We start from the raw sequence: 19,226 nt of genomic DNA on the forward strand, positions 1-19,226 counted from the left end.
GCTGAGCGGCGATGCGGCGCGGCGCCCCCGGCCGCCCCCCAGCCCCGGAGCGGCGGCGGGAGGAGCGGCGGCAGAGGCAGAGCCGGAGCGTCCCGTGAGCGCGGCGCGCCGCCGGGTCCGCTCCCGTCCGCGTCCGGAGCGCAGCGAGCGCGGGTGCCGAGAGAGGCGGCGGGCAGGGCAGGGCAGCGGGAGTGGGGCGAGCGGCGGCGCCGGGCCGCCCCCTCGGGGCGCTGCGCCCTCGGGTCGCCATGGGCCGCCCCCCCGCCGCCCGCGGGCCGCCGCCGCCGCTGCTGCTGTCGCTGCTGCTGCCGCTGCTGCCGCCGCTGGGGAGCGCCGCCGCCGCCGCGGAGCCGCGCCAGGTGTTCCGGGTGCTGGAGGAGCAGCCGCCCGGCACTTGGGTGGGCACCATCGCCACCCGGCCCGGCTTCACCTACCGCCTGAGCGAGCACCACGAGCTCTTCGCCATCAACGCCACCTCGGGCGCTCTGCACACCCGCGCCACCATCGACCGCGAGAGCCTGGCCAGCGACGTGGTGGACCTGGTGGTGCTCTCCAGCCAGCCCACCTACCCCAGCGAGGTGCGCGTCCTGGTGCTCGACCTCAACGACAACGCGCCCGTCTTCCCCGACCCCTCCATCGTGGTGACTTTCAAGGAGGACACGGGCAGCGGGCGCCAGCTCATCCTGGACACTGCCACTGACGCCGACAGTGGCACCAATGGCGTAGACCATGGCTCCTATCGGATTGTGGCCGGCAACGAGGAGGGCCGTTTCCGCCTCAACATCACCCTCAACCCCAGCGGTGAGGGGGCTTTCCTGCACCTGGTTTCCCGTGGAGGGTTGGATCGGGAGGCCACCCCCACCTACCAGCTGTTGGTGCAGGTGGAGGACAAGGGCGAGCCCCGTCGGCGAGGGTACCTTCAGGTCAATGTGACCGTGCAGGATATCAATGATAACCCGCCCATCTTCAGCCAGACACTTTACCAGGCACGAGTGCCTGAGGATGCACCTGTCGGGGCCAGCGTTCTCCAGGTCACCGCAGCTGATGCTGATGAGGGCACCAATGCTGACATCCGCTACCGCCTGGAAGGAGGCGATGGCAGCGGTGCTGGGGATGGGGCTGGCAGCCTCCCCTTTGAGGTGGACCCCGAGAGCGGGGTGATCCGCATCCGTGAGCGCTTGGACTATGAGATGCGACAGCAGTACTCGCTGACGGTCCAGGCCATGGACCGCGGGGTGCCGGCACTGAGCGGCCGGGCCGAGGCCCTCATCCGCCTGCTCGACGTCAACGACAACGAGCCCCGGGTGAAGTTCCGCTACTTCCCTGCCACCTCCCGCTTTGCCTCTGTGGATGAGAACGCGGCCCCTGGCACGGTGGTGGCCCTGCTGACGGTGAGTGATGCCGACTCTCCTGCGGCCAACGGGAACATCTCCGTGTCCATCCTGGCGGGAAATGAACAGCGGCACTTTGAGGTGCACAGCAGTAAGGTACCCAACCTCAGCCTCATCAAGGTAGCGGCCGCGCTGGACCGGGAGCGCATCCCGGCCTATAACCTTACCGTGGCAGTGGCAGATAACTACGGGGCCCCACCGCCACCTCCAGGCTCCCCCACTTCCGTCTTTTCCCCCGATGGAGCGGTGGCAGCTCCTGTGAGCCGCTCCTCGGTGGCCAGCCTGGTGATCTTTGTGAACGACATCAATGACCACCCGCCTGTCTTCGGGCAGTCGGTGTACGGGGTGAACATCAGCGAGGACGTGCCCCCGGGCAGTTACGTGCGGGGCCTCAGTGCCACGGACCGTGACTCGGGCCTCAACGCCAACCTCAAGTATAGCATCGTCTCGGGCAACGAGCTGGGCTGGTTCCGCATCAGCGAGCACAGTGGGCTGGTCACCACGGCTGTCCCTGAGGGTGGCACTGCCGCAGGCACATCCAGCTCCAGCAGGCTGGACCGGGAGACTGCTTCTCAGGTGGTGCTCAACATCAGTGCCCGTGACCAGGGGGTGCAGCCCAAATTCTCCTACGCGCAGCTGGTGGTGACCATCCTGGATGTCAATGACAACAAGCCTCGCTTCGGTCAGCCTGAGGGTTACCAGGTGTCCTTGGCTGAAAACTCCCCATCAGGAACTGAGCTGCTTGTCCTGAGTGCCACTGATGGGGACCTGGGGGACAATGGGACTGTCCGCTTCTCCCTGCAGGAAGCAGAGCCAGCGCTGGTAGCAGTTGGCCCTTCCTCTGTGACCCCTCGCCAGATGTTTCGCTTGGACCCGGTTTCAGGCAAGCTCAGCACCATCTCGCAGCTGGACCGGGAAGAGCAGTCTCACTTCTCCTTGCAGGTCCTGGCTACTGATTTGGGCACTCCTCCCCTTTCTTCGGTGGCCCGAGTTAACGTGAGCATCCTGGATGTGAATGACAATAGCCCCGTGTTTTACCCCATTCAGTATTTTGCCCATATCCAAGAGAATGAGCCAGCCGGCACCTATGTGACCACCGTGTCTGCCACGGACCCCGATCTGGGACCCAATGGGACAGTCAAGTACAGCATCTCAGCTGGAGATACCTCCAGGTTTCAGGTCCATGGGCAGACAGGCATCATCACAACAAAAATAGCCCTGGACAGGGAGGAGAAAACTGCTTACCAGCTGCAGATTGTGGCCACTGATGGTGGCCATCTTCAGTCGCAGAACCAAGCCATTGTCACCATCACTGTCTTGGACACACAGGACAACCCCCCTGTTTTCAGCCAGGGCGTGTACAGTTTTGTTGTCTTTGAAAACGTTGCCCTGGGTTACCATGTAGGTACTGTTTTTGCTTCCACCATGGACCTCAACACCAACATCAGTTACCTCATTACGATGGGTGACCAGAGGGGCGTGTTTGCCATCAACAGGGCGACGGGGCAGATCACCACAGCCAGTATTATTGACAGGGAGGAGCAAGCATTTTACCAGCTGAAGGTGGTTGCTAGGGGTGGGGCGATAACTGGCGACGCTGTGGTCAATATAACTGTCAAAGATTTAAATGACAATTCCCCACACTTCATTCAAGTGGTGGAAAGTGTAAATGTTGTTGAGAACTGGAAAGCTGGGCATACCATATTCCAGGCCAAAGCTCTTGATCCTGATGAAGGTGTTAATGGCATGGTCCTTTACAGCCTTAAGCAAAACCCAAAGGGCTTGTTCTCAATCAATGAACAAACTGGTGCTATAAGCTTAACGGGGCCGCTTGACATAAATGCTGGGTCTTACCAGGTTGAAATCCTGGCCTCGGATATGGGGGTGCCTCAGCTGTCCTCCACCTTTATCCTGACTGTCTCTGTTCATGATGTAAATGATAACCCACCTGTGTTTGACCAGCTTTCCTATGAAATTACTATTTTGGAGTCAGAGCCTGTGAATACCAGGTTCTTTAAGGTACAGGCTTCTGACAAAGACTCAGGAGTGAACGGTGAAATAGCTTACAGTATAATTGAAGGAAATGCTGGGGATGCCTTTGGCATATTTCCAGATGGCCAGCTGTATATAAAAAGTGAACTGGACCGTGAGCTTCAGGAAAGATATGTTTTACTGGTTGTTGCCTCTGATAGAGCCGTAGAACCACTCAATGCTACTGTGAACGTTACGGTGATTCTGGAGGATGTAAATGATAACAGGCCCCTGTTCAACAGTACCAACTATGTGTTTTATTTTGAAGAGGAACAGAGAGGTGGGTCGTATGTGGGTAAAATAAATGCTGTAGATAAAGACTTTGGGCCAAATGGTGAGGTCAGGTATTCATTTGAGCATATGCAGCCAGATTTTGAGCTGAACACGGTAACTGGGGAAATCAGAAGCACTCACCAGTTTGACAGAGAAGCTCTCATGAGACAGAGGGGAGCTGCAGTATTTAGCCTTACAGTAATAGCCACAGATCAGGGGTTGCCAAAGCCTCTGAAAGATCAGGCAACTGTACAGATCTACATGAAAGACATCAATGATAACGCCCCCAAATTTTTGAAAGATCTTTACCAAGCTACTATATCAGAATTGGCAGCAAATCTGACTCAAGTCCTGCGAGTTTCTGCCTCAGATGTTGATGAAGGGGTTAATGGGTTGATTCAGTATTCTGTAATCAAGGGAAATGAAGAAAATCAGTTTGTAATAGACAGCAGCACAGGTCAAGTGACCTTAGTAGGCAGACTAGATTATGAGGCTACTGCATCGTATTCCCTTGTCATCCAAGCAGTAGACTCTGGAGCCGTTCCTTTAAGTTCAACTTGCATGTTGAGCATTGATGTGTTGGATGAAAATGACAACAGCCCTTCCTTCCCTAAATCAACCTTGTTAGTGGATGTCTTAGAAAATATGAGGGTTGGTGAACTTGTGTCATCTGTCACTGCCACTGATTCTGATTCAGGTGACAACGCTGACCTCCACTACAGCATTACAGGGACAAACAATCACGGGACCTTTAGCATCAGCCCCAACACCGGGAGTATTTTTCTTGCCAAGAAACTGGACTTTGAGACACAATCTCTGTATAAGCTAAATATAACTGCAAAAGACCAAGGAAGGCCCCCGCGATCCTCTACCATGTCAGTGGTCATACACGTTAGGGATTTCAACGATAACCCTCCTCATTTTCCTCCGGGAGACATCTTTAAATCAATTGTTGAGAACGTTCCTGTGGGTAGCTCTGTCATTTCTGTGACTGCTCACGATCCAGACGCGGATATTAACGGGCAGCTAACGTATGCCATCATCCAGCAGATGCCAAGGGGGAATCACTTCCGTATCGACGAGGTGAGAGGGACAATATTTACCAATGCTGAAATCGATCGGGAGTTTGCCAGTCTCTTTGAGTTGACAGTCAAAGCCACCGATCAGGCCGTTCCTGTGGAGTCCAGGCGCTTTGCCCTCAAGAACGTGACCATTCTGGTGACGGATCAAAATGACAATGTACCTGTGTTCATATCGCAGAACGCCCTTGCAGCCGACCCCTCGGTTGTGATCGGCTCGATCCTGACCACCATTATCGCTGCGGATCCTGACGAGGGTGCCAATGGGGAGGTGGAGTATGAGATTGTCAATGGTGACACCGAAACCTTCATCGTGGATCGCTACAGCGGAGATTTAAGAGTAGCCTCAGCGTTGGTGCCTTCTCAGCTCATCTACAATCTCATAGTTTCTGCCACCGACCTGGGCCCCGAAAGGAGAAAATCCACCACTGAGATGACTATAATTCTGCAAGGGGTTGACGGGCCTGTTTTCACTCAGCCGAAATACATCACCATCCTGAAGGAGGGCGAGCCCATCGGGACAAACGTGATATCCTTGGAAGCGGCGAGCCCGCGGGGCTCCGAGGCGCAGGTGGAATATTACATCGTGTCCGTCCGGTGCGAGGACAGGAGCCTCGGGCGCCTCTTCACCATCGGGCGCCACACCGGGGTCATCCAGACCGCTGCCATTCTGGACAGGGAGCAAGGAGCACGGCTCTACCTGGTGGATGTTTATGCCATTGAGAAGTCTTCTGTTTTGCCCCGCACGCAACGAGCAGAGGTAAAGGTTTATTCAGTAATTATTTGTCTTGTTACTCCTGTGTAATTCCAGGATTATGGCTGATTTTTCACTGAAGTTGTGGTGTTGGTGTTGAATATGAGCATTGGCTCTGAACAGCTCATGTCATGGAAGTTCTTGTCATCCCTGCCTGACTAAGTCCCTGGGATGATAGGCCTCCTCACACGCCTCCAATTTTGGTTACTTTTCTACATAGCTGACTGATGAGTATGAAAGTGGTTTTGTTTCTCTTCCTGGATGCGACAGGTGGTAAAAGTGTAACATTTTATTTGGAAACTTCCCTTATCACAAAGCCATTTGCCTTGACTGAAGGGTCTTTAAAGGTTTTCTGCCTGACTAGCTTGAAAACCAGTGGGTGGAAACCAGGTTTGGAACATCATCTGTGAAGTACGAGTGTTTTATTTGCTCTGTCTTCAGTCACAGAGCTGATCATTCACACCATTCCTCCTGTCTTGTGTGGCAATACTGAGAAACCAGGTGTGAGAATGAGTCTTGTGCTTGTTTTAAGTTGCAGCATCTCCTGGAGCTGCCTTCTGCACTTCTCCACCTTTGACTTGCCATTCCTGGAAATTTGGGGCTGGCACTGCTGAGTGGGCCAGCCAGGAGAGGATGGTGGTAGTGTGTAGTGGTTTAACCATTTCCCTCTCTGGCTGAACATACCCTTCGGTACTGCACAGCCCTACAGATCCCCCAGCCATGCTTCCTCCTGGGAATTTTGTTAGTTTTGATGCTGTAGTGGTTTGCAGGTTTGGGGTTTTTTTTTGTTTGATCTTACCAAAAGTGGTATTTCCAATTCTTACTTGACAGCTGTGGATTTTTTTCTCTTCATAGCTGCTTTTGCTGTTTCTTCTGCAGATTATGATCTGTGTGTAATGTTGCTGTCCTATACTGGCAGTGACAGATCCTCTCTGAAGTGATTGCCAGGGAATTTGAGCACTGTTCCATCTCAGAGATGTGATCCCATCCTGCTGTGTGTGCAGTGTGCTGCTGATGGTTGTGTTGTGACCAACAGCAGAGTATTGGAAAAGGACCTGTTTTAGCAGTGCTGCTGGTTTAAGTAATTCATGCTATTTTTATTGAGAATATTCCTGTTGTGCAGGGCTTTGTACCCCTGCTAACAATTTGTAAAAGATACACCTTTATAATTTTTTCCTTACTATTGTGTGACATTTTGTCTTGATGGACAGTTGTTTCTAGGGTCAGGCCTTTGCCATTGGGCATTTGGATCACAACCCTTCAGCTCTGAGTTTGAGCAAAGAGTTTCTTGACTCGGGAAGGACTCAATCCTATGGCTGCAATATTCTTACATGTTGTAAAAGCATTTAACATGAGTATTTGCTGAGCAGGGAAGAGAGCAACCATTGAAACTTCAAACAACTTTTACATTGTTCAATGTAAACCACTTCTGAAATCACAAGCAAATGTTTTATTCTGTAAAGAACACTGAGAGGCATAATTGGGAGTTAGAATTTCCTATTACTGGTTGTATCTTCATAGCCTCTAAAATGTGCCTTCTCCCAAATGTAATTAGCTTACTGTGCTTCTTTATAAATGTATTATAAATTATAATCAGCTTTCAACTTTCAAAAACATAACCATATGCAGTCTTCCTCTTAACGGATGGAATTTCTCTGGAAGGCTTTTGCTGTCCAGCACAAGAACTGCTACAGTGACATTCTGGGTGCAAGCTGACTGTCAATGGGTACTGAATAAGCAGTGAAGCTTTTTTTCACATATTTATATATTTTTTCTATTTGATTTTGTTTGTTGGTTTTGGTTTGGATTTTGGTTTTTTTGGGGGGGGGAAGGAATGTGAATATTGTGGTTTTTTTTCTTCTCTTATGAAGAGTGTGTTGGGTTTTGTGTCTCGGTATGGTTAAAGAAGAGGGAAAAACAGTAATAGGATAGTCTTCACAATGTCTACATGATTACTCTTCATTGCCTGCTATGCTCTTTACCCTGATGCCAGAAATCATGTTAATTGCACCGTGGCATGTGAGTGAACCACTGAGCATGGGGAGCTGCCCAGTGCTAGACGTGCTGTCTGAGCTTGGCGAGGAGAGCAGCGGGAGTAAGGATGTTAATATGCCTTTTGTCTAATACAGACTGTAGCAATGGGTTTGGGTGACAGATACCTGGTGTGAAATAGAGATATTTACAGTTTTGGAACAGTGGCCCAGCTTTGTCTTGCCAGCAGGCAGTATAAAAGAAGAGCAGGCTTGTGTGAAACCACTTGCTCTAGAAGTGAATTAATCCTTGTGCTTGGGAAGTGGTGTGATTCCCTCCGCCCCCCCCCCCCAATTCTGTCACTAATTTATTTCTAAAATCATATCAAATATATGGAAAAGATCCACCTAGTGCCCTAACTGAAGAAGAAAGGATCTTTTCAATATTTCTCATCCATCCCTGGGGTTTGCCCTGTGGAGTCAGACTGAAGACCCAGTGACTGCACAGCTCCCAGGGTTGTATGTAGGTGCTTTGTGAACAGTGTCCAAGGGCAGAACTTTTCAGTGGCGGGACTGTGGGGAATCCTTGCTGAACCCAGAGCAGCTGACATGCCTTGAAACTGAAGGGTTCTGTTATTTTCAGTAAAGTAACAACAAAAGTTTAGGAAACAAAATGTTTGTTTGGAATTTGTGGTTTATTTCTTAATCACTAGCTTTTTATCTTGTGTATGTTTCCATGTATGTTGTTACTATATGGAAAGAAAAGTGGTGGTGGTGGTGGGGTGTGTGTCAGGAAAACGCAAGTAGTGTGGTAAAGCTTTCTTCAAATACCAAATATTTGAGATTCTAAGGAAAACTCCAGTGCTTCTTCCAGTGTATTTTACAGCTAGATGGTAATTTTAGATAGTAGTTGTTGAATCTGAAAAGTTGTTTTTTAATTTTATTTTGGATTTTTATCCTGTTTATAATCTACGGTGACAGACCAGATGATTTGACATTGTGTTGAATGTGTTTGGTGATCAGTCTCAGCTTTTCCCCCTGTTGTATTAATCATTGGCTTAATACAATCATCACTGTTGTTCTCATGTAAAAAAGAGTAAGGTAGGTGTCCTAAAGGGGTCCCTTCAGTTTGCCATCCTTTGCCTTTTTTAATGTTTCTGCTGGGGAAAAAAACCCTCAGCAACTGCTAAACTCCTTCCTCTTGGCTCTCCAACATAAATCCTCTTTTAACCTTTTGGGCAGGGCTGAGGGTTTCACCGCCATGATTTTGTATTTAATATAGAATGACTAATGCCTGCTGGCATCACTTGCACACCTCATGGCTCCCCTCAGCCCTGCCTCCCCAAACAACGACTGCATGCTGTGGGATATTTTGGGTGGCCTTGTGTTGTACCCTACTTTGTGTCTGGCAGCAGTAATACCTCATCTTCTGTGCTGTGTATCCAGGGATTAAGAGGAATTAGACAGGATCTCCAGTTTGTGTGTTTAACCCTTCAGGGGGTGGCTTCCTTGAAGGGAGTTGTGGCCCTATGTATATAATTTATAGTGATTTATGTATCGTCTCTGCCAGCTGAGAGAGGGTAACACTTTGGGAGGTGAGCTCCTTGTTCAGTTCAACATCTTACATATACTTTAAATAGGATCATAGCTCCCAAGGAAGGGAGGAGAAGGGTGTAAATGAGGAAGGTGCATAAACTTCAAATGAAAGATTTTGTGGTGGTAATGATTTGAAAATGGAAATACATGGAGAGGCAGATCAATGGTCCTGTTAGCGCTTTTTACCTGGGAATGTCAATGTCCTCTCAAAAGAGGGGGATTGTCTTCATTCGCAGGCAGGGTGACATGGGACTGGGTTTTCTTCTGCTCTGCTTCCTCTTGGGAGTGCTTCATGATTGCTGTAGGCACACAGTTTGTGGTGGTTGGGATTGGGGCTGAGCCTCATCCCCGGTGGGCACAGCTGTGAGGAGCAGGGAGCAGCACGGACAGCAATGAGCCATGGAGTGCCCAGGGGCACTGACCAACCACCAAAGGGAGCAGAGGGCACACAGGGGCAGTGCATCAACATCAGGGGATAAAAGGTTGGGCTGAGGGACAAGAAGGGCAGATGCTTGTAGCTTCTGAAGTGGTGTGGTGTGACTGTGGGTTGAAGCCTTCTGGAATTGTATGGTGACACTCTGTGTGTTGTGGCTGTCTCAGCTGTGACAGATTTGCACTGTTGGGAATCTTGGACTTCCAAGCTGGGGGTGTTTCTTCCTTATTCAGGTAAGATGTGGGGATTTCAGACAATGTTTGTTAAAGATCTGGAAATTAAAGAAGAAAGGCAGAGTGAATAGCCCTGGCCTCCTGGAAAGACCATCACAGGAGGGTTTGCCTTGACTCAGTAGGAACTGCAGCCATTGCCATAAACCTAGCATTGCATGGTGTAAGCAGCTGATGTGGAGCTTTTTGTCTCAGCCCAGGCTGTGTCCTGTGGCTGAGCTTGCTCAGTGTCACTCCTGCATGCCTTGGCTGGGTACTGCTTCAGGGGTGTGGTGACACTCTCCATCCCATTGAGAGAGGAAGAGGGGTGACCTGGTGGGGCCAGACATTGAAGGTGCTGCTTCTCCAGCCATGCTGGCTAATGCAAGGCTTTAAATTCAGTAAGGACCCACTTCAGAGAAGTCTTATCTGGCATGTCTCATATTTACCAGCGCAAATAAGAACAATGGGGTTCTCCTTGTATTCATGCTATTTATAAGTCGCTTCATTCTTTAATGATACATAGCACATCAATTGTTGCCTGAAAAAGGAAACTGCTTATGAAATGTTGGAGTAAACAATGAAAATCTGCTGCCTTGTCCCAGCTCCAAAGACACATTTTTTTTTTTCTTCCTAAAGCTGATGTTGCTGATTCTAAGAAACATGTAATTATTTAAGTTACTGCTGTCATTTACATGAGCTGAAAAAGGATCTCTAAGCTGTCCTTGAACTAGAGTGGGTGATGAATGTTCCTTATGGGGAAAACTATTCAAAACCAATTTGTGTGTTTTGGTTCAAAGTTGGCCCTTTTTTCATCCTCTCTAATTTCTTTAATGAATCTGCCTTGCTACATGTTCTTAATATCTAAAATTTCTCATTTCTTTGCTATTTTAGCAGCCTTTGGGCATTTTTGCATGTGAGGTCACCTAATAATTTTTATGTTAAAAATCACTAGACTTCTAAAAACAACATTCTTTATTACAGAAAATATTATTTTTCATGTGTCTCTAGTGCAAACACTAGAAATAATAGCCAAAAAAACAGGGCAAAATTTTCGTGTGCTTATTTTTGCTAAGTGTTAAATTCTTCGTACAAATCTCCAAATGGTTCTTGGGTCCTATCGATGTTAGTGAGTCCTTTTCCATGTAAAATGATATCCCCAGGGCTGAGGGAGTGCAGTGTTCTCTCCATGTGTTAGGTGAGGTAAGGAGTGGCTGCCCATTTGCTCCAGGAGTTGGTCACCAAAGCCTGTTTTGCCCTCTTGTTGTCCCCAGCCCTCGCCTGTATTTTTACTGGGGTAAGACTGTGTTGGTGCTGCTGTCTGAGACCTTTGCTGTTGTTCCTGTCCTGTTTCTTGTGCAGTTTCTCTGAGACTGCACCTCACCAAAGGATGCTCATTCCCTTTTGACTGGTAGAAGTTTCCATGTTCTGAGTCTTTCCAAGTTTGAATTGCCACTTCCCACCCCTCCAGGAGCAAGGTGTCCATTTAATTTATATCAAAGCGAGCCCTTGGCATGACATAGTTCTGCTGGTACAGTTTGTTTTAACTGTGTCTAGACTAGGGAGAAGCACTGCTGTTAACTCAGTTTGGTTTCTTACTCTGTGCAAGACCTTGTGTGGAGACGAGCCCTAGCACACTCGTGTCCCAATTAAAAAAGGAATTTGTGGTGACTGAAACTGAAGTGAAACAAAGAGTTTTCCTTGCATGTTCCCCAAGTCTGGAAAAGCAATGCTAGATCAGAATGATGCATCAGTGCCATACTGATTTGTTTCAGTGAATTTATAGCCTGGCTGGGCTTTGCCAAGAATAATACCAGATACGTTAGAGAAACTGTGTCTTTGTTTTACTGCGACGTTTCTCTCTATTCTAATAAATCTTATTTTTAATTAGACCCTCAGTCTAGACTGTCAGGCAGGTTTGTTTTTACAGTGCTCTATTTTTGTTTACTTCCTCGCAGCAAAAACATTCCAAAAGGACAGTAGAACAGATGGAAACTGATAGCCATGATCGCACTGTAAAAATACATCGAGCTGCATTAGTTAATGCAAAAAAATTCCAAAGGGCCTGTTATGAAGTGGTAATTTATGTGCCAACAGCTAGGCAGAAAGTAATGGAAACAAGAGTTTGCCTCAGCATTTCATGTCTGTAGCCATCACACATGCACGCTGATGGTAGGTAGGCTGTGGCTTGTGTTGACGCAGTCTCAATAAGATCTTAAGATCTTGATCTTAAATAAGTGTGCAAGGGTTCTGCTGCAGTTAATGCAGCCATCCAGAGCTACAGACAGAAAGGCATTCAGCAGCTCTGAGGCTCAGACAGGTGGAAGGAGCTTTGGGGGTCCTTTTGGAGAAGAGCATCTTGTTGCAGTTCATCGCCTTCCTGTCCTCTACACTCTGTCCCAAAGGTGGCATCATCCCGTGGGCAAGTTTGGGTTCCCTGCAGTGGCCTTGTGAGGATAATATGACTCCTAAGAGCCCTGTGAAGCTGATTGGATTCTCTAATAGAGCTGAAACGTGAAGACAGGGTTTTTCTCACAGATGTTTAAGTGAGATGAATGGGAATAGGTTTGTGATGTGCCATATATTGAGCCTTGTAAATAGTCCCTCTCCAGCTCTCTCGTTGATCCTTTAGGTGCTCTGAAGCCTCCCTGGACTCTTCTCCAGGCTGAACAACCCAGCTCTGTCAGCCTGTCCTGACAGAAGAGGTGCTCCAGCCCTCATGTCATCTCCTCCTTGTTAAATTCTGCATGAATGGCACTGATAAAACTGATGAGCTGGAGCCTTTGTGTTTTACAAGTTACTTCTGACTCCTTTCCAGGCCCTTAGTTGGATCTCTCTTTTATGGGGCATCTTAAGAGTATGGAGCGTGACTGTCTCTGTTGCTGACAGGAACCAAGAGGGGATTTATGAGCTGGGTTAGGACAGCAGCTCCTTTTGGAGGCCTCCATCACCAGATGGAGCCTCACAACTCATTCCTGTGCTCTCTCCTGGAGGGCAGAGCTGGACCAGCAGCACCCATGTGCGTGTCCTGCCTTTGGGAGCAGGCTCTGCCATCCTGCCAGAGGCTTTCTGCCAGGTGTCACGTGTGGGGCTGCCTCTGCTCTGCTCATAACTCTGCTCTGATATTGCTGCTGGTGCACTCCTAAGTTTATTGTCTACTATTGAAGCAAAAATTAACAAAAGACAACTTTCAACTCAATTAGTTATGCTAATGGATGTTGGTTTTGGCTATAAAATAATTTAAACTTTTTTCCTCAAGGATTTCTCTGGAGATTGTTTGAATTTTAATGCTTCTGAAGCCTTTTCAAGATGTTTTTTTTTTGTCTAAAACAGAAATGAGAAGAACATTAATGTAAGGTTTTAAGCAAGTGCTCCATACTTAGTTGTCTTTGGGTTTTATGGCAAACATGTTATTTTTGGTGGCTGCAATATAATCCAGGAGAAGACTATTAGTTCTAAGAACATGTGTATGATATTTCACCTACCCAAATGTGTAGTCCTTTTTCTAGGCTATGAACAGAATTTATATCCTACTTGTACCAAATTACTTTAAGTAGCATCCAGCACTAGATAGTGCTGAATTGCACACAGCCATGCTAATTGGCTTTCAAAACAAGAATTTGATCTGCAGCATCCTGAAGCATTTGGGGAGAGAAAAAAAATCCAAATTCACATCACAGGGCATGAATGTGTATTAGGACAGAAGAAACCTCTAAGCTGGAGGGGTAGGTTTGCCATGGGCACTGTGCATGGGGAAATAGATGATTTTATTTCTCTGAGTGTACTAGGACATAAATTGTTCCTTGGAGAGAGCTGAGCTGAGTGCTTTTCATGTCAACTCCTTTCTGGATCATTTTTGATAAATTAAGAGAATTCTCCTGAAATAGTTCAGAGGAATAAATAAGATGCCAGAGCTGTGCTGCACATCTGTAGTATATGTGTTTAAAGCTTGACTTTTCCATAGGGGTTTTCTTCTATAATATTACATTTCAGGGTTCCTGGTATTTTCCCCATTTTCATTCTTTATTCTTTTCAATACAGCATTTCTTTTTAATCTATCAAAGTGTCATGCTTCCTGAAATATTGAAGATGTGTTGCTGTTACGAGGCTGTTCAGAAATAGAAGGCAAACTCAGTAGTTGGTTGTACTCTTAATCTTTTGAGACCTGCATTTCTGAGTGTATTTAAATGCCTTTTTTTTTCCTGAGCATGATTCTAGTCCCTTTGCAAGTTGCCTTATAAATGTTTTTATACCTGCTTGCTTTGAGGAAAGAATTTGAGCCTTTATGATTTCAGTGAACACATTAATGAAAATCCAGATTTTTAACCTCAGTAGGGTCATGTCAGATTGTCTGGAAACTAATTTATGGTGGTGGTGATTTTCTTACTGCTGTTTTCTTTCTTCAGCAGTGCTCTTAGCTCCTGCATTTTAAACTTTTGAGGAATTAGCCTGTTTTATTTTAGTTTTACCTATACATTTCTAAACTCCAGATAATTCCTATGGTCAGCACTGAAAGTTGTGAGGTTTTTTTGACATCTGTTTGGTTTTTGGGCCAAGCTAGCAAGTGGGGTTTGCAATTCCTCAGAAGGAGGTTAAGTGATTGTGTTGAGATGGTAATTAATTAAACATATGCACCAATACCTTGTTATTTCAAGTCCTGGAATTAAAAAACTCAGAGCATTGCCTGACCTGCACCAGCGGAGAAGGGAGGAAGAGGGAGGGGACTTTTTCTTGCAGGGCAGGATGATATGGGGTAGGAGCAAGCTGCACACATGCCTGCCAAAATGCTTGGATCAGACTAAAGGAACACAGATGGCTGAGGCTGATAAAGGTGTCTCTTATTGTGTTGGTTTTATTATTTTTTTTTCTTTCTCCTCAGCAGTGTTTTGAATTTGTGTGTGAGGGACGGGTAAGAGGGGAGGAAGACAACTGCATTGTATGCTGTGTTTATTTTGATACATTTTACAGCGTAGGAAAGGAGTTGTGTAAATTCAGTACTCCTCAGTAGCATGCCAAGGGCTGGAGCTAAGCCCTCCTTTTAGGTTTCTGTAACAAATGAGCAATAATGGATCTTCAGGGATTTATGTCATGCTGTCCAACCTTCAGTTCTTATCTGCTAATAGAAAAATCTCCATCCACTGCCTAAAGTAGCTCCTAAAAATTGGACTGAGAGGCCTTGGAAGCACGTGGCTGCCTCTGCTCATAACCAGCTCTCCTCTTACATGGCCCCTTTGTGTCTCCTGGACCCCCAGGTGATTTATCACTGTGATTTTTTTTTATTTATTGCCATGCTTTATGATACCTGTGTGTAAACATTATGTGCATGCGTGTGTATACAGAAGACACCAATGTAGAAGTAAATGTCCTGCCCTCCAGGAAGATGGTGCCCAGCTCTGCCTCCAGTTTCCTTGGAGGAGGAAGCCAGGCCATCACAGGACAGGAATGTGTTAAGGAATAACAAGTCCCACAAACTCTAAACCTGGGCAAAGCCCGGTTCTTCTTAGCATTTGTTATTTATTGTTCTAGAAATTAACTGGTCACTGCTATCTGGAAGTGTCTTGTCTGAACTTTAAAGCTGCTTGCAGAAATAAATCACTGCTGGCAGACGTGGTGGCTGTTCCAAGTCTGCCAGAGCTGTTCCACCCATGAGCAACACCATCCATCAGGGCAAGGCTGAGGAGAAGGCAGTAGAAACAAGGCCTTTTTTCCCTCCATCTATTTAAAGCAAAAATTATCTTTAGAGAGGCAATTTCTTTAGAGGGCCCTAAGATTCTTGTCTTGTGAATGATGGCAGTAGCGTAGCTGGAAAGCTGCAAGGTGTTCTTCCCAGTGAGCATGGAAGAAAAATGGTACATGAGACTTCACACTAGGGCAAATAAATTTCATTTTGAATATCTTTTTTTTCAATTTGCAGTCATTAAGTTGAATTATCACAGTTGTTTTTTGTAGAAACTAAGATATTAAAAACCTAATTGCAAAGTCATACTCCTAATGGTGTAACTAAGCTTCATCCACATTGGGGCTGCTTTGATCTGTTGTCTTCTAGATACTCTTTTTGTCCTTCCTTGATCATCCCACATTTATGTGTTTTTAAAATACCCATGGAAATAAAATTTACAACAGTAAAGCTGCCCCACACTGATGGAGGGAGAGGTTCTTTAATTCTGAGATTTAGTGCCATAGAAATGGATGTGCTTTTCTGATGCCATGAGGTCTCACATGTGCAAACAGTCTCTTCTAAAAATACACCATAATATTATGATTATTAATTGTGGCTACCACTATACAAATAGAAAAATAAATGCAGTCCAGCTACATTCCCGTTTCTTTAAAAAAAAAAAAAAGCCCCTTTGTGTGAGCAAGAAAATGCTACTTTTCTTTCCTGTGAAAATATAACATTGTTATTACAGCTTTAGCTCTCTAATGGATGTATGAGCATGAGAATCTGGAGTATATGACAGAAATTATTACTAAACAGTGGACTGGCTTTCCTTTGAGTTATGCTAATTTTCCTTCACTGTAACTGTATTTTATTCAGTTAAATTGCTCTTAATTTACATTGGTATAACCAAGCAGAAAACAAGCCTCCGAGTACATGAGAAGGAGCCTTATAGATTTTAATTTGTGGAAATTAAAATCTATATTGAAAGTGACACAGGGTAAACACTAAACATCTAACAAAAGGCTTGGCCCTTGCCAAGGGAATCAAGACATTCTGCAGCCTATAGTTAGGCACTTTACATGGCTGGAGCTCTGTGGAAAGGAATAGAAGACAATGGTGGCAGCACAGTACTCCAAGAAAAGGAACTGGGGATAAATTTTCCTGTGAAGTGGGCTACAGGGCAGCTTGATGGGGGGGCAGTTTTGTGGGAGCCTGGGTCGAAAAGTCAAACTCCAGAATGTAATTTATAAACAAACACACTGCTCCCTGCTCATATAGTTACAAGTAACTGAGCATTAATTTAGAGGCTTTCTGTTGTGGTGTAGTTTTAAAAAGACAAAAATTGGCTGTTTTGTCTGACTTATGTAGGTACATGATGTTCACACAGGGACCTGTATGCCTTGCTTAAAGTAAGCCCACTATATTTGGGATTTGGCTAAATTTCAGTATAGATCCCATAGTAGGTGCAGGTTTCTGTTTCTAGTGGGAATAGCAACCAGAAAATCCTTCTGGAATGCCAGAGAGCTGGTTGGTGGTGACAAGTCCACATTTCTGAGGGTCCAACTTCACCTACAGATGGAAGGATATGAAATAGACTGTGTGAAATTCAGTGCTTCATAAATACTTAATCATGTTTAGGTGGCAGTCTCCTGATAAGAAATTCAGTTTACTCGTAGTTTTTTTTTAAATTTTCATTTCAGAAAGTTGTATTGGAATGAACGAATTGCTTTTAGTGGGCTGAAATATAACTTTCACCACCACTCCAAAATCAATTTTATTATGATTACAGCAAGTATCTGTGTGTGTATTTCTTCATTTCTTCAGCTGTGTGTGTATTTCTTCATTTGAAAACCAGAAGGCTGGTGTTTAGAATAAAGGATTCTGAAACAGAAACAGTGCATTAAATTTCCTTTGCAACTTCCAGAGACATTGATTAATTGGGACAGTCAGCATGGCTTGCTTTTAGAAAGAAAAAGCTCAATGATTAACTAAATTCTTTTTCTGTCCCCCCACTGAGCATATAAAATGGTTATAAAAGAATGTAGAAGAGGCACAGTTGGAGTTGTTGTTGTTGTGCACAATAAAAACACAGGCAAATATTTCACAATCTACTAAATGTAGCCAGAAACATTAATTTCCATGTGATAGCTATCAAGATCTTAATATAATGTGTGCTCCAGGTCATTTGATGGTTTTGGGAGAGAAAAGCTGTCACAATCTGTGGATTTTAGGTTAAGTAACACCTACGTTGAGCGATTTAGCAACGCTTCTTTTTGTGTTTTGCTCTGCTGGAATTGCAAACCAGGGATTTGATAAATTTTTACCAGTTCTAAGCCAAATGACATTGCTCTAGCTTGATATTTCTAAGTGGTTGGTGAAAAGTAACAGGGCTTGAGATGTACCCTTTCCAAGATGAGGTTTTTTTGTCATCTGGGGAGATGAGAACTTTGTCCTGTAAGTAAGGGAATTCTAACCTTGTCCAACACCACTGTCAATGGTTATCATATTCCACTTGTAATTCCATGTTGTTGGTTACCACCAGCAATGATTGCATTTTGCTGACAAGTGTAATTATGTAGCTCCTGAATGAATCCTACACAATATCCAGGGTTTTGGAGATACCTAGATGTGTGGGACACTACAATTTTCACTCCTGTTCAATATCCTCCGTTGCAATTCTCTGCTTTTAAACCAGGGATCTCGAGAGAAGTTGTTTGTGGAAAACTCTGCTCTGTTGGGGAAGAATTGTCCTTATGTTAGCTGATAGCACTTTGTAAAATTGCTGTGATTTTCCTTCTCTCTTTCTTCTTTCTTCTCTCTCTCTTCTCTCTTTCCTTCCCCCCTAGTCATATGAAGGAGAATAGTGTGATTCACCACAGCTTTACAAGTACAAGAGTTTATGTAATGTAGTGGCAGTCTTGAATCCATTTAACAGATGTTATGTGTAGATTTAGGTGAAAGTTACACCAGGCTTTAATTTATATGTTTTGAAAGATATATCCTATGTTGAACTACTTTATAAATATGCCATTGGAGGCTTACACAGTCAATGCCCATCAGCAGCTTCCAGCTCAGTGTTCTCATCCAATAAAGTAATTTTCCCTCCAAGATATTAAGTTCAGCCAGTGGTAGTTTCCCAATTGCCAGCTTGTGCACGGCTAAGCATTTGAAATTCTGTTTTATCATGACAGAGGATGGCGTTAGGTCTCTTAGAGTGTGTGAAAATCTTGTCAGAAAGATTTACAGCTTCAATCCCAGCCTAACATATACTTCTGAGGGATTGTTTGTGTTACAGGCTGATAGGTTTTGTCTGGCTCCCCTGGATTTTGAAAACATTGGTGGGATGGTGACATGCTGATGGGATGGTCTGGTGGTCTCTTGTCTTGAGGATTTACTGTCCTTTGAGGAATGTAAATTCTATTCCAGGCTGGTTTGCATTAATTTTTAATGCTGACAGTGGCTCTGTCTTCTGAAAATTGGCTGCACTGGACATTGGTATAAAAGCATTCAACAGGTCTGGGGCATCTGGACAGTCTCCTGGGACTTGGTTCCTTTCTTGTGTGCCTATTTTGGGGTGGGAAGGGATTCCTCTGCAAGGCTGGACCTTGCCTTCAATGGGAAGAGCCCCCATACTGTATCCTTGACATACCTGGAGCCAGAGGATAACTCATTTTCTTTAAGATTTTCTCTATACTGAGCCTTCATCTATTCTTGTCTATAAAATTCTGTTCTTTGTCCTTTTATCTTTTTTCATAGTTACACTTAACATTTCTCTTTAATCAAACAGAAACTCATGCTTGTAATTTTTAACAACGTAACTTCTGTGTT

At 45.6% G+C, this 19,226-nt stretch overlaps 1 protein-coding gene across 1 annotated transcript in view; it reads left to right on the top strand.

Annotated features, from left to right (window-relative positions):
- The first annotated feature begins 111 nt into the window (after positions 1 to 111).
- The window catches only part of FAT4 (FAT atypical cadherin 4), a 124,650-nt gene continuing 105,535 nt past the window's right edge, over positions 112 to 19,226 (top strand). Inside the window, exon 1 of the mRNA XM_041482301.1 lies at positions 112 to 5,534. Within this exon, the coding sequence (XP_041338235.1) occupies positions 249 to 5,534 (5,286 nt within the window). The 5' untranslated portion in view covers positions 112 to 248. The remainder of the gene's footprint in view (positions 5,535 to 19,226) is intronic.

Source organism: Pyrgilauda ruficollis, unplaced genomic scaffold (assembly GCF_017590135.1).
Source record: "Pyrgilauda ruficollis isolate IOZ18807 unplaced genomic scaffold, ASM1759013v1 scaffold58, whole genome shotgun sequence".
NCBI lineage: Eukaryota > Metazoa > Chordata > Aves > Passeriformes > Passeridae > Pyrgilauda > Pyrgilauda ruficollis.